Source organism: Oncorhynchus mykiss, chromosome 29 (assembly GCF_057628025.1).
Source record: "Oncorhynchus mykiss isolate SJ-2025 chromosome 29, ASM5762802v1, whole genome shotgun sequence".
NCBI classification, from domain to species: domain Eukaryota; kingdom Metazoa; phylum Chordata; class Actinopteri; order Salmoniformes; family Salmonidae; genus Oncorhynchus; species Oncorhynchus mykiss.
In genome coordinates, this window is record NC_143050.1 from 27,899,561 (window position 1) to 27,925,040 (window position 25,480).

The 25,480-nt window shown below is 44.4% G+C and overlaps 1 protein-coding gene across 8 annotated transcripts in view; it reads right to left on the bottom strand.

The window, feature by feature from the left end:
- LOC110509342 (mediator of RNA polymerase II transcription subunit 13-like) overlaps positions 1 to 25,480 on the bottom strand; it is a 109,528-nt gene that overhangs the window by 42,048 nt on the left and 42,000 nt on the right. For all 8 annotated transcript variants that reach the window (XM_090226937.1, XM_036967292.2, XM_090226936.1 and 5 more), the window contains exons 3-4: positions 2,768 to 2,852; positions 2,041 to 2,124 (exon numbers count right to left, since the gene is read on the bottom strand). In XM_090226937.1, coding sequence (XP_090083063.1) covers positions 2,041 to 2,124; positions 2,768 to 2,852 — 169 coding nt within the window. The remainder of the gene's footprint in view (positions 1 to 2,040; positions 2,125 to 2,767; positions 2,853 to 25,480) is intronic.

The following is a 25,480-nucleotide window of genomic DNA, read 5'->3' on the forward strand; positions in this document are numbered from 1 at the left end:
TCGAGCTGTTTTGCAAGGAGGAATGGGAAAAAATGTCAGTCTCTCGATGTGCAAAACTGATAGAGACATACCCCAAGCGACTTACAGCTGTAATCGCAGCAAAAGGTGGCGCTACAAAGTATTAACTTAAGGGGGCTGAATAATTTTGCACGCCCAATTTTTCAGTTTTTGATTTGTTAAAAAAGTTTGAAATATCCAATAAATGTCGTTCCATTTCATGATTGTGTCCCACTTGTTGTTTTTTCTTCACAAAAAAATACAGTTTTATATCTTTATGTTTGAAGCCTGAAATGTGGCAAAAGGTCGCAAAGTTCAAGGGGGCCGAATACTTTCGCAAGGCACTGTATATGTAATGGGCACCCAGATGCTGCGTAGGCAACACAATAATATCAGATATTAGGTGGCCCGGGGTTTTTTTGCGGCCGCCTTCCGCGTCGGCTACTATATTGCAATATTAACATTCTCGATCTCTTGCAATATTCTGAGAGCCACCTTGTTGATGCCTTGCTTCAATATTCGCAGAATGTTTCCCAACTTTGGTGGGAAGCGCACGAGACAACTGCATTGTCATAGTACACTGTATATGCCAGTCCTTCATATAGCCTATAGCAGGGGGTTGGCAACATTTTTCATATGATTGCCAATTTACAATTGATCCTACTATTTATAAAGAGCTGCATGCCAGTTATGATTTTCATCTAAGCATTGTAGGCTGCTCAACTGTGCCCCAAAAAATGTCTAACTTCCCACAAATAGAATAATTCTAGCTGGCTACCTGTAGCAAGGCGCTGATAATTCAGTGGTGCTGAATCACCGGTGTGGCCTTAATGCGTAGATTTTCCTTTAGAATTTCATGATTTTCTTAATTCCTTGGTTGAGTTTGTTTGTCTTTATGTGTCTTTGTCGATTATAGGCCTAAGTAAGTCCTTTGATGTATGCCTTTATTTCAATGCATGTCCAGGATTTATCTGGCATAGTTTGCATTCACAGTCAGCTGTTTTTATGCTCCCGTTACTATCACATTGATGTCGGTATTTGAAGTTGGCCTTGATAGCGTGTTTAATGCATCTATTTCATGTTGCACTGCATGCGTGTTCCACAAGTAAATGAGTCAATGTAGCCTACTTCTCGCGGCTATGGCTGAGTGGTCTCTCGCTCTCTCTCTGCATGCTGTGTCCTAGCCCTTGAAGGAGTCACACTCAATTCTTTCAACACCTTTGGAATTGTGCCACAGCTTGCATCTTTATCACTGGGAACCTCTCCACAGCTACTTATCGTAGGAGAGGATCTCACTCCTAAAAACATGGATATGGAGAGTTCTCAAACTGCAACTCAATGTATTTGCATAATTGTAACTAATTATCATGTGTCATGATCATCTGAATCCCTCTTGCGAGATGTCTTTGAGTTAAATGTTTCCTGTAACCAAGCAGATAGGAATATGTGTCTAATTTATGAACAGCTGCAATTAATTCCATCTTATATTAAAAAAAAAACATTTTAAACTGTCAATAATGCACCAAACTTCAAGCTAAGCAAAAAGCGGAGTTAAAACAACAATTCCCCTCTCCTGTGCTCCTCTGTTCTGTATGTCTCTGGCAGGCACACACACACACAGCCACAAATCCTTCCTCTGCTCAGCTCTCACACCTCACCAACGCTCGCTACCCCTCTCTCAATAGTCTGACACTCAGGCAGTCTGGCGGACCAGTTCTCGCACTCTCACACACAGGAGCCGAGCCGTCGTCTGTCTCACAGCACGAGCCTTTCCCACCTTTCCCACCTGCGAGCGCAGTGACATGATCCCATGGGCTCACAGCCAGGTGCCGCGAGGCAGTCAGAGGTGTCACCACATCCCAGGCAGGGTGGGAGCAGCCGGCGCATGGCAACCATTCACACCGCCTGTCTGTCACACCCCCCGGACCCAGCATGGGGGCAACGTTCCCCCAATGTCAATCTAGTTATCACTGTGTCAGAGCAACGTGGCGCTGATGCCGTGAGGAGGTTGTGTGCGGGATTGAGAAGGATGGTTAAACTCACCTGGTGCCCATATGCTTCTCCTCCAGCTCATATGGCTTGACAAACCACTTCCCAATCCGCACAAAGTCCTTGTCCATCAGACACCTGGGGGAGGGGAGACATTAAACATCTGTATCACAGTATATATATAATATACACACACATATACATGCACATAGACACATACTGTACATAGAGATTGGCACACACATACCCAATCAGGGAAGAACAGAGAATGAAATAGAATAGATTTGTTTTCATACCTAAACACTCACATCAATGGAGTTACACAGTACCATTAGATGAAGACTCTATTTAAGGCTTTATGACAATGCAATATAGAGCAGAGGTATAGAGTTGGAAGAGAGGAGGAGGTAGACTCAAGGTAATAAGAAGGTTCATTCAGCCTGCCCCCCCCCTATGATGATCATTGATGTTTAACTTCATTTAAACCAAATATGTGCTGGTTCTTTTTAGCAGATGGGGAAGCTTTACTGGAGTTATTGATTCAGTCCAGGTTTTAATTGGATTATTACTTTATTAGTCTTTTAACCGTTGGTGGTCTCTATTTTTGTCAGCATTATTTCCTTAGCAGTTGGTGGGAGTAGAAATGGTTATTAAGCAGAAATAGCCTATGCCTAGACTGGGAATATTCAGCTTACTTTACGTGATACTTTACATATATGACATGGGATGAGCTGACAAGTCATTTTCCAAGTGGCTCATGGGAAATGTAGTTGTACTGTACCTCTCCAGCAGGTTGTGAATGGCCTTGAACAGGAGGGTCCGGCATTCATATGACAGCCCACACTCCCATAGTCCCTCCTCAGCCACTGGAAGACAGGAAGAGAAGATGGATGGGTCAGCAACTGGTGGATACAGTGAAGTCAACACATTTCATACCATAGAAATGGATTGAATAGAATGGGCCTGGAACCTCTAACCCTGTCAATTTGACTGGAAAACAGATGATGGGTACACTCGTAATGGCTGCCTGGTATGGTGACGCAATAATGTCCATGGTAATATAGAATGTACATTCAAATGACGCTAACTGATTTGCTCATGCAATGGAAGGTATTTTTTGTCATGTCAGTTGAGTTGATTCAACAAATCTCAGCACAGACTGATAGGTACACTTCCTAATTTACTTCCTGCTTTGCTCCTACGTAAAAAGAAAAATACTGGTTAAGAAAATGTAATGATCCATGCGGCAGGGTTTGAAAATAAACAAATTCATGGGACGAGCGCCATTGATAATTACTACTAGCGCTGTTACTAACTAGCAATGTTGGTTCCATGTTTGCAAAGAGTTATGGTATATTAGAATCCCCTCGTCTTAACATGTGTCATCCTGAACTACATTTCTTCCACAGAGAAAGATAGAGGACTCATCTTTATATCTGTGCCATTAATGGGTCTGTGACAGCATGGGCATTGCCATTGAGGCTACAACTCCTGGGAATCCCCACCCAGTTGACTATGTTAACTACTTTAAAGCATGGAAGCATGGTGGAAGCTCTCAATGGCAATGTCCATGCTAAAACGGTTTATGAGTCCTCTATCTATCTCTATGCTTTGCTCCTATGGGAACACTCGCAATGGCCACCAGTCCACCCATTACCATTATGACTTGAATGGGGATGCCCGTTCTATTCATTCTATTTCTGTTCATACACTCAAACACATTGCACAGACACACAGGAGACATTCTCTATTGACTGTAATGCATGCCAAAAGCAGAGGAGGCTTCTAGGAATACAGATGAATTTTACCCACAGACACAAGTATCTACATGTACTGTACACCCATCAACAGACTGACTCATCAGATGCCCTGAACCACAGTTACAGTATCTACCATACAAGTTAAACCACTGTGGAGCAATGTGGAAGAACCTAGAAGTACACTTGCGTGCGCTGCATCTGTGTTTGTGTATCTGTGTGTGTGTGTGTGATCACTGTGCCTCTGTAAAGCTGTCAGGTCCACTGCACCAGCGCCACTGTCAACCCGTGTGCAGCTGTCAGCTCCAGTTAACCAGCGCTGGGAGAGACAGTGTGCTGCAGAGTGTGTGTATGTGTCTGTGTGTGTTTGTTTGTATGTGTGTGTCTGTGGGCCAGAGGCCACGCAGGGAGGCAGGAGAGGAGAGACAAGGAGAGGAGAGGCGGGCAGCACCACGCGCAGATGCCAGCCCTGACAGCCCAGCAGCGCTCAGGAGAGTCGTCAGGGTGACAGCGCTTAGTTCCAGTTCTTGCCATGTCAGCAGCCAGCTTAAATGTGACTTGTGTGGAGTAGTGGATGGATCCTACCACTACTGGTTCCCCCGTTCTTCCTTCTTCCGAGAAGAGGAACGGCTACTGATAGCTCTAGTGTTTTTTGTTCTCTGCCTTACCTGGAGGGCGATTGGCAGGGATGGGAGGCTTGTGAGTGGGTGTTGTGTTTACTTACAGGGTAGTGGCAAACAAAAAGCACTGGGTGGGTACACGGGGGAAGGGAGCAATGGATGGGGGGAGGAAAAAAGCGACAGAGCACAGAGGGGTGGAGGGCACATGGAGGATGATATTTATTTTTTCTTTGGGGGTTGTGTTTTCTTGCTTTTTTGATATTTCCCTCCCTTTTTTCACACTGGAGTGAATGAAATTTCCTTACTCGCCAGAATTCCAGGGTAACCATGGCAACACTGGCTGTGAGAACACAGCTCCCCGGTATTCAATTCCACCGCCACCCCCCCTCTCTCTTCCTCCCTCCTTCTATCCTCTCCTTCTTCATCTGTTCTATTGCTTCCAACACCCCCACCCCCTTTCCTCCCCTCCTCCCTCCCTCGTTCATTCCCGATCCAGGGCTCAAACAGGAAGCTTAGCTCCAGCCAGCTATTCTACAGGGAAGAGTGGTCCATGAGCGGAATGCCAACTCTCCAGAAAATCCAGCTCATTAGCTCGCCCCTTTCTCTCTCCAATCCCTTTTTCACAATGCCAATTCGCCGCCAGTCGCCTTCATCTATCTACCCTACCACTTCCCCTTCTCCCTCCAGTCCTTTCCCCCTTCTCTCCCCCTCTCTCACATTCACTCAACCCACCACCTCCACGGAGCACGCCCAGGTTCTCAACCCCTCTTCACCCAGGTTTGAGTCACCCTGCCTGGGGAAATTCTCTCTCCTGCCCAGCCACATCCAGCCACAGCCACACAATGAGCTCCCTACCTCTGGGAGCCACCCGTAAGGAAACTGAACTGATGTGATCAACTCGTTGGTTATTTATTTCTGACTGGTTTAGATTAAAACACTGACAACAGCAAAACATCGCTCCGAGTGCAGGTACCAACTGATGCTATTCCCGAGATCACAACTTGTAAAAGAAAAGTCTGGAATTCCTTTCGCCACTCCCCGAGCCTCGTGAATGTCATTACAGCTATTGTTTACATTGCAGTCACCGAGGAGCTCGAGCTGCACCTTATCGAGCCTTCAACACAAGGTGTGACTATTTCTGTCTTGTGCACACACACACACACATACACTCACAAACGCACACACGCATACACACACACACACACACACACACACACACACACACACACACACACACAGGTAGAAACTGTGTGAAATCTGATCTGAGATATTTAACTATTCAAATCCTTCCTGGTAACAGTGGGCTTATGTTTGACAAACATCTGCAGAGTAGCACCAAGTCCCCGCCAATCACTCCTCTATGTGATTGCTGTGCTTAAAGAGGTGAAATGTGTGGAACAGTGAGGTGAGATGTATAGATCCTTATCTAGATGAGTGTTACAGTATATCTGGTCCTCTCCTCTCAGCAGGGCCTCAGCAGGGCCTCGGCAGGCTCCTGGGAAGTGGAGGGAGCACCACCTCACAATGTAAGCTGTGGATGATAACCGTCAACGTTGTCAGGGTGGCCGCATAGTTTAGTTTCACTTCTCCATTTCAGTTGTGAGTGCAGCTCTCAGATGTGTGACTCTCAGATGACACAGATAAGGAGAATGAGAGAGAAAAGGGAGGAAGCATGTTTGGTGTTTCTGTGTGCTCAAGAACTGAGTGAAAGTGAGAGTACCTGTCACTTTGTTTGTTGTGTAGCGGCATTTGCATCATGTTGTGCGAACTTGTCTGTGTGCCTGGGCTCATTTGTGTTGTGTGGATTTGTGTGGGCTGCATGTGTTTGTGTGCATCTATCAGTGCATGCAGATGTGTGTACTCGTATCAGTGTGTGCTGTGTAGGGAATGAGCGCTGCTTTAGTGCGTGATGGCTTCATTCCCAGTGCAAAGACGTGTTAATTTCACATGCCCCGCCTCCCTCGCCACAATGCTGCTCTGCTGCCCCCCCCCCCCCTCAATCTCTCAATCAATCGCTCTTTTCTCCCTTCCCCTCTACCATTACATCTATATAAACTGAACCTTCCCCTTACTCAGATTGACAGATACTACAACATACTTATCTATGCCTTACTTTCTGAGACTGCTTAATGCTACTTAACTGTTATATTCTATACTACATCTCATATTATTTTGCATGACTATGTATGCTGCAATTCAGCTTTAAGCTGAAAATGTGTACAATTCAAAATAAACCTTAATTCCACCCCCTGTCTCTTCCTATTCCTCTACCTCTTCTTCACTCTCTGTCCCTCTGTCCTCAATCTCCCCCAATATCGTCCTCTCCCCCCTCCTTGCCTGGTCCAGCCTGTCTGCATTAGCTGACCACCACCACTAGAGGGAGTGTCCACTGTCCACACACAAAGATGCTATTGATCCAGGCTACGGAGAGGAGAGGAGAGGAGAGGAGAGGAGAGGAGAGGAGAGGAGAGGAGAGGAGAGGAGAGGAGAGGAGAGGAGAGGAGAGGAGAGGAGAGGAGAGGAGAGGAGAGGAGAGGAGAGGAGAGGAGAGGGAGGGAGGGGAGAGAGAGAGGGAGAAGGAGAGGGAGAGAGAGAAGGGCAGTCTATGCCATAAAAAGGACCGCAAAATTCGACATACCAATTAGGATCTGGCTAAAAATACTTGAATCAGTTATAGAACCCATTGCCCTTTATGGTTGTGAGGTCTGGGGTTCGCTCACCAACCAAGATTTCACAAAATGGGACAAACACCAAATTGAGACTCAGCGTGCAGAATTCTGCAAAAAATATCCTCTGTGTACAACGTAGAACACCAAATAATGCATGCAGAGCAGAATTAGGCCGATACCCGCTAATTATCAAAATCCAGAAAAGAGCCGTTAAATTCTACAACCACCTAAAAGGAAGTGATTCCCAAACCTTCCATAACAAATCCAACAGCTACAGAGAGATGAACCTGGAGAAGAGTCCCCTAATCAAGCTGGTCCTGGGGCTCTGTTCACAAACACAAACACACCCCACAGAGCCCCAGGACAGCAACACAATTTGACCCAACCAAATCATGAGAAAACAAAAAGATAATCACTTGACACATTGGAAAGAATTAACAGAAAAACAGAGCAAACTAGAATGATATTTGGCCCTAAACAGAGAGTACACAGCAGAATACCTGAACACTGTGACTGACCCAAACTTAAGGAAAGCTTTGACTATGTACAGACTTAGTGAGCATAGCCTTGCTATTGAGAAAGGCCGGCGTAGGAAGACCTGGCTCTCCAGAGAAGACAGGCTATGCGCACACTGCCCACAAAATCAGGTGGAAACTGAGCTGCACTTCCTAACCTCCTGTCCAATGTATGACCATATTAGAGACATATTTCCCTCAGATTACACAAATCCACAAACCCGATTTTGATAAACTCGCATATCTACTGGGTAAAATACCGGGGTATGCCATCACAGCAGCAAGATTTGTGAACTGTTGCCACAAGAAAATATTTACATTTCATTTTTATTGTTTATATCACTTTTGTATATTATCTACTTCACTTGCTTTGGCAATGTTAACATATGTTTCCCATGCCAATAAAGCCCCTTGAATTGAATTGAGAACGAGAGAGAGAGAGAGTGTGTGAGAAAGCGAGAGAGTGCGAGTGAGAGAGAGAGAGAGAGAGAGAGAGAGAGAGAGAGAGAAAGAGAGAGAGAGAGAGAGAGACTACAGTCCTCTATTAGGTGGACTCTCTCGCTCACAAATGTTTCAAGGATCAATAGAGCCAGTGGGCCTAGTGTCTGGCGGTGTGTCTGTCTATCTCTCTGGCTGTGTGTGTGTGTGTGTGTGTGTGTGTGTGCGCATGTGACACACAGCAGCTTTATTAATGACCTGTCGGACACTACTGTATGTCTAAACAGATGCAGAAGAGAGGGGAGGAGAGAGAGAGAGAGAGAGAGAGAGAGAGAGGCTCATCTCATGGGCATGGCGTGTCAGTGTGGGACCCCTCATTTACTAATGGGCCTACAATGCCATTAGAGCAGATCACCAGTTTGGGTAATGGGGCAGGACACACACACCGTGTGTTAGGGCTGGCATAATTACCACATAACCATGTAACTGACGGTTATGGATGAAGCCGGTCATGAAATAAAATGTAAAAAAATGTAAAGAACATTTGACTGAAGACGGGACTGCCAGCCATTCAGGCATTTGAGTCCATTCGTACGGTAATGTGGACTCTTAACAACGTGATAAAACTTTGTTGCTCCTTGCTGAAACAAGCAAGATGTTGTAGCAAATGATTCTCCCCTGTAGCAGAAGCAGCAGCACACATACAGATAGAATGAATAGAACGGGCTTGGAACCTCTGACCCTGGCAATTTGAGTGGTAAACTAATGATTAGTGCTCTTAGTGATGGCTAGTCCGCGGACAAATCATTATTTTTTAACTGACTCTTTTAACTGACTCGACAGTCATGATACATTTTTCTGAGTGACTCTGCTGAGACCCTGCTGAGAGGAGAGAGCCAGAGAGTGATTTTTCAGAGTACATTTTTGTCGTTCGTGTGACTTGCAATTAATTCTACATCAGTATTACCACGCGCTCCTTCGGTGACTCTGGAGACGTCCCCAGACCAACAACTGACCTGACATGCAGTATACAGTGCCTTCGGAAAGTACTCAGATCCCTTGATTTTGTCCACATTTTGATACGTTACAGCCTTATTAAAAAATTTATTACATCATTTTTTCCCCATATCAATCTACATATAATAATACATACTGATAAAACAAAACCACATTTTTGTTTAAACTTTTGCAAATGTAGTAAAAATAAAAACAGAAATACCTTAATGACATACAGTGGGAAGAAAAAGTATGTGAACCCTTTGGAATTACCTGGATTTCTGCATATATTTGTCATACAATTTGATCTGATCTTCATCTTAGTCACAACAATAGACAAACACAGTGTCCTTAAACTAATTACACACAAGTTATTGTATTTTTCTTGTCTATATTGAATACATAATTTAAACATTCACAGTGTAGGTTGGAAAGAGTATGTGAACCCCTAGGCTAATGACTTTTCCAATGCGATTGGAGATGAGATTGGAGATGTTGGTTAGAGCTACCCAGACCTATAAAAAACACTCACAAAATTTGAGTTTGCTATTCACAAGAAGCGTTGCCTCAAACAAAAGAGATCTCAGAAGACATAAGAATTGTTGACTTGCATAAAGCTGGAAAGGGTTACAAAAGTATCTCTAAAAGCCTTGATGTTCATCAGTCCACTGTAAGACAAGTTGTCTATAAATGGAGAAAGTTTAGCATTGTTGCTACTCTCCCTAGGTGTGGCCGTCCTGCAAAGATGACTGCAAGAGCACAGTGCAGAATGCACAATTTATTTCACCTTTATGCACAATTTATTTCACCGCGACCGGGAGGTCCGTGGGGCGACGCACAATTGGCCTAGCGTCGTCCGGGTTAGGGAGGGCTTGGTCGGTAGGGATGTCCTTGTCTCATCGCGCACCAGCGACTCCTGTGGCGGGCCGGGCGCAGTGCGCGCTAACCAAGGTTGCCAGGTGCACGGTGTAGCCTCCGACACATTGGTGCGGCTGGCTTCCGGGTTGGATGCGCGCTGTGCGGATGGTTGGGTTGTGTGTGCGGATGGTTGGGTTGTGTATGACTTTCAACCTTTGTCTCTCCCGAGCCCGTACGGGAGTTGTAGCGATGAGACAAGATAGTAGCTACTGCAACAATTGGATACCACGAAATTGGGGAGAAAAAGGGGTAAAAAATTCAAAAAATATAAAAAAATAAAAATAACACAATAGAAAAATCTATGTACAGTGTGTGCAAATGTAGAACAGTAGGGAGGTAGGCAATAAATAGGCCATAGAGGCGAAAAAAATACAATTTAGCATTGACATTGGAGTGATAGATGTGCAAGTAGAGATATTGGGGTGCAAAAGAACAAGAGGATAAGTAACAATATGGGGATGAGGTAGTTAGGTATGCTATTTACAAATTGGCTGTGTACAGGTACATTGATGGGTAAGCTGCTCTGACAGCTGATGCTTAAAGTTAGAGAGGGAGATATAAGACTCCAGCTTCAGTGATTTTTGCAATTTGTTCCAGTCATTGGCAGCAGAGAAAGGCCAAAGGAAGTGTTGGCAATGGGGATGACCAGTGAAATATACCTGCTGAAGCGCGTGCTACGGGTGGGTGTTGCTATGGTGACCAGTGAGCTGAGATAAGGCAGGGCTTTACCTAGCAAGGACTTATAGATGACCTGTGAGGGTCAGCCAACGAGAGCATACAGGTCGCAGTGGTGGGTAGTATATGGGGCTTTGGTGATAAAACGGATGGCACTGTGATAGACTACATCCAGTTTACTGAGTAGAATGTTGGAGGCTATTTCTGTCATGTATTGTCATGTTGTGTCTTGTTTCTGTCCTTTCCCTTCACCCTGTCTCCCTCTGCTGGTCGTTATTAGGTTACCTTTTCTCCCTCTCTTTCCCCCAGCTGTTCCTTGTCTCCTCCTAACTACCTCGTCACCCCTTTTCCCACCTGTTCCCTTTTTCCCTCTGATTAGTCCCCTATATCTCTCTCTGTTTTTGTTCCTGTCTTTGTCGGATTCTTGTTTGTGTTATTCATGCCTGAACCAGACTATCGTCATGTTTGCTGCAACCTTGTCCTGTCCTGTCGGAATCTGCCGGTCCATCTGAGCCTACCTATGTTTTGTTATTAAAGAAGCTCTGTTTACGTTAATTCGCTTTTGGGTCCTCATTCACGCACCGTAACAATTTCGAAAATGACATCGCCAAAGTCAAGGATTGGTAGGATAGTCAGTTTTACAAGGGTATGTTTGGCAACATAAGTGAAGGAGGCTTTGTTGCAAAATAGGAAGCCGATTCTAGATTTCATTTTGGATTGGAGATGCTTAATGTGAGTCTGGAAAGAGAGTTTACAGTCTAACCAAACACCTAGGTATTTGTAGTTGTCCACATATTCTAAGTCAGAACCGTCCAGAGTAGTGATGCTAGTCAGGCGGGCGGGTGCGGGCAGCGATCGGTTGAAGAGCATGCACTTAGTTTTACTAGCATTTAAAAGCAGTTGGAGGCCATGGAAGGAGTGTTGTATTGAAGCTCGTTTGGAAGTTTGTTAGCACAGTGTCCAAAGAAGGGCCAGATGTATACAGAATGGTGTTGTCTGCGTAGAGCTGGATCAGAGAATCACCAGCAGCAAGAGCGAAATCATTGACATATACAGAGAAAAGAGACGGCCTGAGAATTGAACCCTGTGGCACCCCCATACAGACCGCCAGAGGTCCGGACAACAGGCCCTCCGATTTAACACACTGAACTCTATCTGAGAAATAGTTGGTGAACCAGGCGAAGCAGTCATTTGAGAAACCAAGGCTATTGAATCTGCTGATAAGAATTCGGTGAGTGACAGAGTCGAAAGCCTGGCCCGATCGATGAAGACAGCTGCACGGTACTGTCTTTTATCGATGGCGGTTATGATATTGTTTAGGACCTTGAGCGTGGATGAGGTGCACCCATGACCAGCTCGGAAACCAGATTGCATAGTGGAGAAGGTACGGTGGGATTCGAAATGGTCGGTTGGGTCTAGAGTGTCTCCCCCTTTGAAGAGGGGGATGACCGTGGCAGCTTTACAATCTTTGGGGATCTCAGACGATACGAAAGAGAGGATGAATGGGCCAGCTGATTTGTTGGGATCCAGATTTTGCAGCTCTTTCAGAACATCAGGTGTCTGGATATGGGTGAAGGAGAAGCAGGGGGGGGAAAGTTGCTGCAGGGGGTGCTGAGATGTTGGCCAGGGTAGGGGAAGCCAGGTGGAAACCGCGGCCAGCCGTAGAAAAATGCTTATTGAAATGATCGATTATCATAGATTTATCGGTGGTGACAGTGTTTCCTATCCTCGGTGCAGGGCAGCTGAGAGGAGGTGTTCTTATTCTCCATGAACTTTACAGTGTCCTAAAACTTTTGGGAATTAGTGCTATAGGATGCAAATTTCTGTTTGAAAAAGCTAGCCTTAGCTTTCCTAACTGACTGAGTATATTGGTTTGTGACTTCCCTGAAAAGTTGCATATCATGGGGGCTATTCGATGCTAATGCAGAATGCCACAGGATGTTTTTGTGCTGATCAATGGCAGTCAAGTCTGGGGTGAACCAAGGGCCTGCATGTTCTTAGTTCTACATTTTTTGAATGGGGCATTCTTATTTAAGATGGTGAGGAAAGCACTTTAAAAGAGCAACCAGGCATCCTCTACTGACTGCATGAGGTCAGTATCCTTCCAGGATACCTGGGTCGGGTTGATTAAAAAGGCCTGCTCGCTGAAGTGTTTTAGGGAGCGATTGACAGTGATGAGGGGTGGTCGTTTGACAGCGGACCAATTACGCATGCAGGCAATGAGCCAGTGATTGTTGAGATCCCTTTTTAAAGACAGCAGAGGTGTATTTAGAGAGCAAGTTGGTCAGGATAATATCTAAGAGGGTGCCCATGGTTACGGATTTAGGGTTGTACCTTATAGGTTCCTTGATCATTTATGTGAGAGGAATAGATTCAAGGCATAATGTACAGACAAGGGTATGGTAGGATGTGAGAACAGTGGAGGTAAACCTAGGCATTGAGTGATGATGAGAGAGGTTTTGTCTCCAGAGGCACCATTTAAGCCAGGTGAGATCACCGCATGTGTGGGGGTGGAACAAAAGGGCTAGGTAAGGCATATTGAGCAGGGCTGGAGGCTCTACAGTGAAATAAGACAATAACCACTAACCAGAACAGCAATAGACAAGGCATATTGACATTAGGGGGAGGCATGTGTAGCCGAGTGATCATAGGGTCCAGTGAGTAGCTAGGCGAGCTGGAGACACGGCAATTCAGACAGCTAGCGGGCCGGGGATAGCAGGCTAGCAGATGGGCCTCCGTGGGAGGTCGCAACGGAAGAGCCTGTTGAAACCCCCTCGGACAGTTACGTCGGCAGACCAGTCGTGATGGATTGACGGGGCTCTGTGTCGGCAGTAAAGGGTCTGGACCAATTGGAAAAAGAGGTATTGTAGCCCAAGAATTGGCTAAGGGACCTCTTCGGCTAGCCAGGAGATGGGCCCAGCTCGAGGAAAGCTCCAGGCTAACTGGTGCTTGTTTCGGGACACAGACGTTAGCCAGAAGTAGCGACTCGGGTAGCAGCTATCTAGCTGCGATGATGCGGTGTAAAGGTTCAGAGCTTGCGGTAGGAATCCGGTGATGTGGTAGAGAAAAAGCAGTCCGATAAGCTCTGGGTTGATATCACGCTATGCAGACTGGCAGGAATTGACCGGGCTGAGGCTGGCTGATGTCCGAGTTAACGGTGATGACCGCTAGCAGTGGCTAACTGACTACTAGCTAGTAGCTAGTCAGCTGGCTAGCTTATGATTGGGGTTTCCGGTTCTAAAGTATAAAAAATAGCAGATCCGTACCACATTAGGTGAGCCGGGTTGCAGGAGAGTATGTTCAGTCCGTATATGGAAATTGAGATAAAAAAATATATACAAAGAAAATGATATATACACGCGACGGGACAAGACAAAACAGACGTCCAATTGCTACGCCATCTTGGTTGGAGAATGAGGTTATTGAGGTTAAGAAGAATCTTAGAGTGTCAGCTAAAGACTTACAGAAATCTCTGGAACATGCTAACATCTCTGTTGATGGGTCTACGATACGTAAAACACGAAACAAGAATGATGTTCATGGAAGGAAACCACGGAAGAAGCCACTGCTGTCCAGAAAAACTACATTGCTGCACGTCTGAAGTTCGCTAAAGATCACCTGGACATTCTGTCGACAGATTAAACTAAAGTTGAGTTGTTTGGAAGGAACTCGCAACACTATGTGTGGAGAAAAAAAGGCACAGCACACCAACATCAAAACCTCATCCCAACTGTGGTGGAGGGAGCATCATGGTTTGGGGCTGCTATGCTGCATCAGGGCCTGGACAGCTTGCTATCGTCGACGGAAAAATGTATTCCCAAGTTTATCAAGACATTTTGCAGGAGAATGTAAGGCTATCTGTTCGCCAATTGAAGCTCAACCGAAGTTGGGTGATGCAACAGGACAACGACTCAAAACACAGAAGTAAATGAACAACAGAATTGAGTGGCCAAGCCAGAGCCCGGACTTAAAACCAACAAACATCTCTGGAGAGACCTGAAAATAGACTTCCAACTTCATTGAATGATCCCTCCTGGTGACCTTGTTGGAGTCATGTCCAACCTGGTCATCAGGAGGGATCAGCCAATCGTGAAGAAGAAAATTGACTACTTCAAACTGGAGATGGTCTCAACGGTGTTGCCCATGCTGTCACAGATGCTATAATGGCACAGATACAATGATGACTCCTCTATCTATTTGCATTACTGACTCAAATTAATGAAAAGTGAGTCGTAAGATTCGTTCTTTTGACTTAACGAGTCGAAAATATCAGTCAGTAAAAAGATCCAAACTTCCCATGACTAAGTGCTATGTGGAATCCTTGGGATGTCCATACATAAATCCCTTACCCTAACCTTAACCCTTACAATTTCAACTTCAATGGGGTAGGGACATCCCAAGGATATCGGATAGCAAGTTGTAACGTCTGCTTCCTACTCACACCCTCAAACACATAGATACCCTGAACGCAGCTCACTTTCAACGCTACTTTCCAGCTCACAGTCTCAAACAGTTAGATCCCTTGAACGCAGCTCACTCTCCAGATCCCAATCACCTGAATTCTAATCACCTGATCAAACACGTGTGTCATTATCACTATTTAGCTCAGTTCTTTGAACCCCATCACTGTGAAGTATTGTTTGTTTTGTGACACAAGTCTTTCAGAGCTCTGTTTTTCCAGTGACTTGCCTTTTTGCCTATTTCTTGCCTGTACTTTAACCTATCGGATTTCCTGTTATCTACCTATTGTCGGATCTCCCGGACTACGTTACTTGCGTTTTCCCTACCTGTACTGTTGCCTTTGGACCCCCTGTGTATGACCTTCTGCCTGCCCCTGGACCCAGTTACCTACTGGTCCTGTGGTCCTTTTCAATAAACACCTGCTGGGCCCTGCGCTTGAAACCAGCTCTCTGTCTCCCCTTGTGTTCATTATACAAGGACAGTAAACTAATGGGTACACTCGCAATAGCTGCCTGGTATTGTGATGCAAGATTTTCTATGGTAATGTAGAATGTTCCTTCAAATGATAACAGCTGTGGCTCATGTAATGCAATATATAGTATATTTTGTCATGTCAGTTGAGTTGAATCAACAAATCACAGGCTATATTGATTGGTACACTTCTTGCTATTACTTTGTGCTTTTACTTCCAGCTATTAGTCCAGGTCGATAATATACAGGTTAAGACAACGTCATCACAAATCTGGGACCAGCGCTGTTGCTAACTACCAGCGGCGTTGCTAACTAGCATAGCTGATTCCCTTGTTGCAAAGAGTTACGGGATATTAGAATCTTGTTAACTTAGACTTTGTCAGCTTCAACCTAGCTTTTAGTCTAGGTTGAAGATAACAAATGTTAAGTCAAGAGGATTCTTGTATCCCATAACTCTCTGCAAAAATGAGGAAGAATTCTCAACTAAGTGACCAGAGATGCTTGTTAGCACTGGTCCCATAAATCTGTTAATTTTCAAAAGCATCCACATAGAATCATATGTAGCAACCTGGGTATCTTCAACCTAGCTTTTAGTTCCTGCTTTGCTCATATGGGCACGCTCGCAATGTCAGCCAGTCCAACCATTATGCCATCATTGACTTTAATGGGGATGCCCGTTCTATTCGTTATATTTCTATGGCAGAACATGCAGTCAGGAGCGGAGGTAAAAATGTACGTCTTTTGTATTACATACACATATACAGTACCAGTCAGGTTAGGACACACCTACTCATTCAAGGGTTTTTCTTTATTTTTACTGTTTTCTACATTGTAGAATAATAATGAAAACATCACAACTATGAAATAACACACATGGAATAATGTAGTAACCAAAGAAGTGTTAAACAAATCAAAATATATTTTATTTGAGATTCTTCAAAGTAGCCACCCTTTGCCTTGACAGCTTTGCACACTCTTGGCATTCTCTCAACCAGCTTCACCTGGAATGCTTTTCCAACAGTCTTGAAGGAGTTCCCACTTATGCTGAACACTCCGGCCAAACCCTCGCCTAAGCCGGCCTACGCTGGGCCAATTGTGCGCCGCCCTATGGGACTCCCGATCATGGCTGGTTGTGATACAGCCAGCGATCGAACCAGGGTCTGTACTTACACCTTTAGCACTGAGATGCAGTGCCTTAGACCGCTGCACCACTCGGGAGTTCAAAAGTTTTGATGTCTTCACTATTATTTTACAATGTAGAAAATAGTAAAAATAAAGAAAAACCCTTTGAATGAGTAGGTCTGTCCAAACTTTTGACTGGTACTGTATATTGTGCTATTCTAACCGTATATATTGTGCTATTCGAATGGTTATTAAGGTGACCGTGGTCATTTGGCTGGCCGCCATGCAAAATTCCATGACCATCACAGCCCGTGTGTGTGTAGGGAGGGGAATCCGCCATCACACATTTAAGCAGACAATGCACACTGGCAGGTGTGTAATGTTCTCTCTTCCCATCGCTGGGATATAGACCCATGCTGGGGTTTTGACTTCACAGAGAAGTTGTAGCACGGAATGTGCTCTTATAATCTCATTGGATGCTCAAAATCTGGTTGGGTTGTTGCACGATCTTCTGAACTTTAAAGGATGTTAGGCTCTGACCATGTGTGACCACTGAGACTCCGTTCAAAATGAATGAATCAAGCAGATAACATTAACCTGAGTAGGATCTCTCGTCTATGGATGGATATGACATTTCATCCACCCGTCATGTCTATTTGAGACTGTCCTGACTAACTTGTCAGTGTTAAATGAGGATCCGTGGTTTTAAATTCCAAAGTGGTAAACAGTCTGTTGTAATATGAGTCCATACATAACAGCTTTGCAGGATAACACAGGTACTGTTGGAGCGAACACAAAAAATGTATCCGGTGACCGTATATCCCTGTGTCACTGGCTACACTACAGCCCAGTGATGTAACAAGTACCAGACAACCACTTATAAAGGAGGCAGAGAACAAAGCAAAGCTGGCCAAAGGACTGAGACTGAGGTAGAGGAGAGGAGGTGAAGAGAAGAAGAGAGGAACTCCCACTCCTCCTCTCCTTTTCTCTCATCTCCACTCTGGTGTGTGATCCACCAGCTCTTCAACACTGAGCTGAACAGCAGCAGGGCTTAAACCAGCAAACAATTGAGTGCAGAGCAAACAGAGCGCTGCTCCCCTGACAGAGAGAGGGAGAAAAAGCCGTGGCTGCTGGCACATGCCCAGGAGCGCTGAAGATGACAACGTCACTTAGATCTGTCTGGCCTCCAAAATACACCACTTTTTAATTTCCAACAGGAATTAACTGGGGATTTAAGTTCTCGCTGGCTTTCCCCCAGCGCCTTGGCGAATGAAGAGACTCTATCTCTCTTTAGCTTTCTCTTTAGCTTGGACGCAGCCCCCTTTAAACACCAATGCATTTGTTTCAGGTGGGAGTTTGGCATATTAGTGCCAAATATTGGGGCGGCAGGTAGCCTAGTGGTTAGAGCGTTGGACTAGTAACCAAAATGTTGAAAGATTGAGCTGATAAGGTAAAGATCTGTCATTCTGCCCCTGAACAAGGCAGTTAACCCACTGTTCCTAGATCGCCATTGAAAATAAGAATATGTTCTTAACTGTCTTGCCTAGTTAAATTAAGAAAAATAATAAATTGGACTCAATCTGTTAAGAGATGAAGGGCAGTCTGATGGTGGTCCAGATGACTGGGGTAGCCGACACTTTGCCTACAGCCCCTCACCTGTCACAGGGTTCAAGACAGGGGGTCAGGCTGTCACAGGGTTCAAGACAGGGGGTCAGGGTGTCACAGGGTCCTCCCCCCACTAGCAACCCCTCAACTCCCCACTACACACACACACCCTCCCCCCCTCTGTCTCTGACATCACTACAAACAGAAATGTCCAGCTGCAAAAGCACAGCCTTCCCAGCACAAGCTGTCCTCTCGTACCATCTCTCCCTCTTTTTTTCTGTCTTTCTTTATTTCTCTCCCCCTCTCCTCTTTTCTCTCTCCACAGAAACAGGCAAGCAGCAGCTCCTCCGAGCATCTGTTCTTTCTGGCTCGTCCCCCAGTTGTTCCTGTGGCTGCAGCTTTTCTCAAAAGCATTGTGCAACAACCGCCTCTCTCTGCCCTTCTTTCCTTCTCTCTCTCTCTCTCTCTCTCTCTCTCTCTCTCTCTCTCTCTCTCTTACTCTCCCTCTTTCTATCTTCCTCCTCCTCGGGCCCCAGGACCGCAACCACCCACTGCTGCCTGGCTAGCATGAAAGGTTGTCATAACGTTTTGGACACTCCACAATGCTACCCGACGGCAGTGTAAGAAACAAAAACATCACTCTCCCATGTTTTAAGTTTGGTGTCGCAGTTCTAAAAGAGATCCTGATTCCTAATGGGAGTTTTCCTGGAATGGGATAACAACCTGCTATGCTGTCATTTCCCAAACAGTTATTGCGCTGTTGAGGCTAGCTAAATAGTTTTTATTATAAACAACATGGTTTTGATAGGAATCATTCAGATCGTTTTATGGTTCCGACTTAGGAGGAAACAGTGTAGCCGTAGGGAGACTTAAGGGGGTGCCAGAGGGGCGTCTGCCTGACTTGGAGCTGCAGGGAAGGGATTGCTCCGTTCTGTTCTGCCAATACAAGGGCTGTCTCATCTGTCAAGCCTGACCCACAGTCAAGACCTTTCACAGGGAAATACCTCTCTCTTTCGTCTCTCGCTCTCTCCCTCAATTTCAATTCAATTTAAGGGCTTTATTGGCATCGGAAACATATGTTAACATTCCCAAAGCAAGTGAATAGATGAAACAAAAGTAAAATAAACAATAGAAATGTACGGTAAACATTACACAAAAGTTCTAAATTAATAAAGACATTTCAAATGTCATATTATGTGCAAATAGTTCAAGTACAAAACCGAAAATAAATAAACATAAATATGGGTTGAATTTACAATGGTGTTTGTTCTTCACTGCTTGGCCTTTTCTTGTGGCAACAGGCCACAAATCTTACTGCAGTGATGGCACACTGTGGAATTTCACCCAGTAGATATGCGAGTTTATCAAAATCGGGTTTGTTTTCAATTCTTTGTGGATCTGTGTAATCTGAGGGAAATACAGTGCCTTGCGAAAGTATTCGGCCCCCTTGAACTTTGCGACCTTTTGCCACATTTCAGGCTTCAAACATAAAGATAGAAAACTGTATTTTTTTGTGAAGAATCAACAACAAGTGGGACACAATCATGAAGTGGAACAACATTTATTGGATATTTCAAACTTTTTTAACAAATCAAAAACTGAAAAATTGGGCGTGCAAAATTATTCAGCCCCTTTACTTTCAGTGCAGCAAACTCTCTCCAGAAGTTCAGTGAGGATCTCTGAATGATCCAATGTTGACCTAAATGACTAATGATGATAAATAAATACAATCCACCTGTGTGTAATCAAGTCTCCGTATAAATGCACCTGCCCCCCCCCCCTTTGTTCAGGTGCACATTATTCCTTTTCTGTTAGTCACATGTCTGTGGAACTTGTTGAGTTTATGTCTCAGTTGTTGAATCTTGTTATGTTCCTACAAATATTTACACATGTTAAGTTTGCTTAAAAAAACGCAGTTGACAGTGAGAGGACGTTTCTTTTTTTGCTGAGTTTATGTTGAACAGGTTGGGGCTTAAGCTGCATCCCTGTTTCACCCCATGGCCCTGTGGGAAGAAATGTGTGTGTTTTTTGCCTGCACACTTGTTAACCGCACACTTGTTGTTTGTGTACATGGATTTTATAATGTCACTTTCCATCAATTTGTATAGCAGACCCTCATGCCAAATTGAGTCCAACATGTTTAAATCAACAAAGCATGAGAAGACTTTGCCTTTGTTTTGGTTTGCTAATTAGGGTGTGCAGGGTGATTACATGACCTGTCTTACGGTAATTTGGTAAAAAGCCGATTTTCCCAAGCTTGCTGTTGACGCATATCCCACAGTAGTTATTGGGGTCAAATTTGTCTCCACTTTTGTGGATTGGGGTGATCAGTCCTTGGTTCCAAATATTGGGGAAGATGAGCTAAGAGCTAAGGAGCTAAGGATGATGTTTAAGAGTTTAAGTATAGCCAATTGGAATTTGTCTGTACATTTTATCATTTAATTGAGGATACCATCAACACCACAGTTTTTTTTGGGGTTGGAGGGTTTGTATTTTGTCCTGTAGTTCATTCAATGTGATTGTAGAATCCAGTGGGTTCTGGTAGTCTTTAATTGTTGATTCTAAGATTTATTTTTGATCATGTATATGTTTTTGTTCTTTGTTCTTTGTTATATTCTGTCTTTCTCTGCCTCTCTCTCTCCCTCACCCTGTCTTTGAAGCCTACAGACAGATAGTGTGGGTGCCCCAGCCAAACATCCCGAACACACACACACACAGGCACAAAGACCCAATATAATGGAGGAGAAGGACGAAGAGGAGAGGGAGGTAGAGGAAAAGGAGGGAAAAGAGGGAGAAATCTGGAGTCAATTAGGGGAGTGAGCCAGAGCTCTCACATAGTTGTGTGTCAGTGAGGCGGTGTAGAGTGGAGAGGAGAAGTGGAGGGGGTCTGTTCTCTCCTAACTCTCCACCCACTACTCAGAGCCACACGGCACCACTCTGGATCAGGGGTAGTCACATTACACACAACCCCTGGCTCTGCCCTCCTGAACAGGGGTCAGTGCTGGGGTTGAAGGGGGTGTCTGGCTCCCATCCAGGCCATGTCAACACAACAGGCCTGAGTCTGCTTTTAAATCACAGTCTTTTAACTCAAATATGGTACCTAGCCTTGCCTTCTAGAATTAGCCTTGTTCTACCGTGTTTCGTTTAGTGTTAATCTGTTTTATCTCCTACTGAGAAATGTGTCTCGGATCAGATTCCTTACCAAACAAGCCACGTGAAGGAACTGCTAGGCTACAAAGCTGCCATGTGAAGCCTACCAGGCAAGAGGAAAAATACAACACATACAAAGCAATAGGTCTTCCACATCACCTCTCTCTCAGACACACACACACACACATTTTATCAGGCTGCTGTGTGGTAAGGCTAGCTGAGAGGTCCCCAGGGGCCCGGTTTCTTCACCTCTGACTGGGAGATCTATGGAGTCCCCCTAACAAGAACTAATGTTGTTTTATTCATATCACCATCCACGCTGCCATGATCATTCTCCTACAGCAGAAAAAGAAAGCACTCCCTCGCTCCCTCAGACAAGCTGAACACTCCATGTGAAAATAGGGATCCATTACGCACAACCAGCTGTACATTACACACACACACACACACACACACACACACACACACACACACAATGAGAGAATCATTACACAATAACGACAGAAAAGACACAGATCATGTATGAAACCAGGAGCGTAAGTGTATAATTGAGAACAACATAGAAGATTTATACAGTACAGGGCGGGACTACACTCACTGGGATTCTACATGACTACAGTGTATGTTTGATAGTCTTTCAGTTTCATTTTACCAAGAAGCTTTAATGGTTTGTTCTGCTTATTATTTTAAAGCAACATAAGCCTACCGCAGGTCAAACCCAGCACATATTTGAAGAAACATATTTGGTGTACCATAATTGTTATCATAAAAATACATAATAATAATTCCTTCATTCCAATAATTATGCCATTTTTCAAGCTTGTCATTGATTCTTAACATTAACAACCCAACACTGAACTCATTCAACATTTGTCAAATTTGATCCTCTCCGATACAATCTGATTTCCGCCATGTTGGGGCTCTCGAGTGGCGCAGTGGTCTAAGGCACTGTATCTCAGTGCAAGAGGCACTGGTTTGATTCCAGGCTGTATCACATCCGGCCGTGATTGGACGTCCCATAGGGTGGCGCACAATTGGCCAGGCGTCATCTGGGTTTGGCCGGGGTAGGCTGTCATTGCAAATAAGAATTTGTTCTTAAATGCAAATATATAAAATGTATATTTAATATGCAGTACTATATTACAGCCACATTGAGGCCAGTCTTAGAGCTGTGTAATCTTACAAACTAGCTGATCTAGTTAGGTCTGACCGCATTAAACAAACAGCAGAGGGATGGAAGGATTAAACACTAATGTAAACAGTTAATACAGCAGGCCAGCCTGACTCCTGTGTGTCTGTCAGAGAGAAAGAGAGGAGGGGGAACTCAGAGGGAGGGAGGGAGGGATGGAGGAAAAGAGAGTGGGAATATTAGGGCAGAACAGAGACAGTAAAAGAGAGCAACTATACAGAGAGAGAGTGGGGATGAGAGGGGGGAGTGTGAGAGAGATTGTGATTGACTCTCTCTCTCTCTCTCTCTCTCTCTGTAGGCTACACAGAGGTAGGCTCTCTCTCGTTCTCTCTCTCTCTCTCTCTCTCTCGGTAGGCTACACAGAACTAGGCTCTCTCTCTCTCTCTCTCTCTCTGGAAGAGCCACTATGGACCTAGGACCCCAGCCAACCCTGCCAATCCAGAAAAGAGGAAAGCCAACAGAGTTATCTAACACGGTTACATCATTTGACAGTCACTTATCTTCTCTGTCCCAGCTCAGCGCAGATGACAAAACAGACACACACACACACCCCAGAGTGACCCAATTTCCTTTAGACCTGGGTGTTGAGTGTAAATCTCGCCATTTACAGTAAATAAATAAATGCAACATAAATGCCTGTTTGGACTGACGAGGGACATTAAACTGTGATAGATCTAGACCAGGGTTTCCTAAACTCAGGACCCCAAAGGGGGCACGTTTTGTTTTTTCCCTAACACCAAACAGCTGATTCAAATTGTCAAAGCTTGACGATTAGTCGATTATTTGAATCAACTGTGTAGTGCGACGGCAAAAACCGCATGAGCCCTTTGGGGTCCCGAGGACCAATTTTGGGAATCCCTGATCCAGATATATATATTTCTAGATTCTTCTTATGTAATTATTGTCACGACTCCTACCGAAGGTGGCTCATCTCCCTGTTCGGGTGGCGCTCGGCGGTCGTCGTCACCGGCCTACTAGCTGCCACCGATCCCTTTTCCCTTTTCTGTTTGTTTTGTCTGTTTAGTTTCACCTGTTCCTTGTTGAGGTTGATTAGTTGGGCTATTTAAGCCGTTAGTCCCGCCGGCTCTTTGTGCGGGCGTAACTATTTTTCCCAATGTGTTACTGTGTGGCAGTACGTATTGTGTTGGGCATTTGTTATTTGTGCGCCCGGTATTCTTGGCGAGCGCTATTTTTTCCCAGTGCGTAATAAATGCTATCCTGAACTTTCTGCCTCCTGCGCCTGACTCCGCACCCCACAACGCCCAGATCGTTACAATTAAAATAAAAGGAGAGAAGAACTATTTTAAAACGTGTATTTTTCCATATGTAGACACACCCTATGTTTGAATGAAGTCAATTATATGTAAGCTACTAAGGTTGTCGGATGCTTTAAGCACTGCGATTCAAAATGAAGACACACAAATTACTAAAGAGGCTTTTACAGATTCTGCCGTTACGCTCCTGAAGTTGCTGATAACGGGCATACCTTTTCCATTTGGAGTGCCAAGTTATCTTACCATTTCTACTGATCTATGTACCGAGTCGTCATCTACTGATGATTTTCATATGCACATTTTTGTGGAACAATTTTATTTCATTTATAATAAAGTCTTCATATCTCAAAATCAATGTCACGTGGTTAATGAAAATTCTACAAATCTAAAAGTAACTTCTAGTGCCATTGCCCATATGTAAAAAAATTGCCTACAAAAAGCCAACAAATAAAAATGTTGGAGCTTGCAGGTAGAAAATATCCTGATAAAAATATATATCCTATACATCACATTGGCTACACATAGGCTGTCTGCAAGGAACTTCAAACATTGTATTAACTATTAACTTGGTCCGGCCCCAAGCTTGCAACAACATATATAATATTCTGGGCCCTCCAGAGTTTCCCGCACCAGTGAGCTCCGGACAGACAGACACAGCTATAGGCTATTTGCGCAAGGGATAAGAAGTAATCAGGTAGGCCTTTTTATGACGTTTCCACAGGATCAGAGCATGATATTTTTTTCTCCTTTCACACAGTGGTTATCGAAAGGGAGAGAGCAGGAAAGATTATTCAAATAGGCTACGTTGAGGAACTATTGTCATTCTCAATGGATGTAAAAACAGACTTTGTTTACTTACCGTTTGCGGCTAAGAAAAAATGACTGAAAAGCTCCACAGTGATGGTGAGTTAAGACAATCAGAAAGAGTATCAGATCTCCAAATGGGCACATTTATAAGCCCACATTTGCATACAGGCCAGGAAGCCTAGGCTTACTTTTATGCGTAATCAGGTGCGCGTCCTTAATCAAGATTGACAGGAGCGCTCCAAACAAAACACAATGAATACATTGACAACTGGTAAATGGAATGAAATAAACCCAAACTCTTTTCTCACAAGTGTAGCCTAGGTTCTGCACTCTGCAAACAACGTGTCCACTACTACAATAACAACGGTAAGACTGTAATAATAATATATTGAACGCATTAACAGAAATGACCAGAACCAAACAATGTAGATTCGAAATGATGGTAATTAACGGTACTACTGATGATATACTGGTGTGGCATCCGGCGGCCTCCACAATGGATTAGTCCACTCAGACAGGTGTGAATCAGACAGGTGTCTGGTGTGCCATAAACATTTTTTATATATTTGCCACTGCTCGACTAAAAAAAATATTGGTCGACCAACAGCATTTCGACCAAACAATTGACCAGTCGACTAAATGGGGTCAGCCCTAAATCATATACAGCCTTCTGTGACAAGCCATATGTGTGGCCAAACACACACAAGCAACGTAAAGAGGATGTGGAAAGTCAATGGTACTTAATCAAAGTCCATTATGCCGTTGAGATGAAATAACAAGTCAAGGAGTTTTTAGACTAGCACACCTTACAACCTGCTCTGGATCTA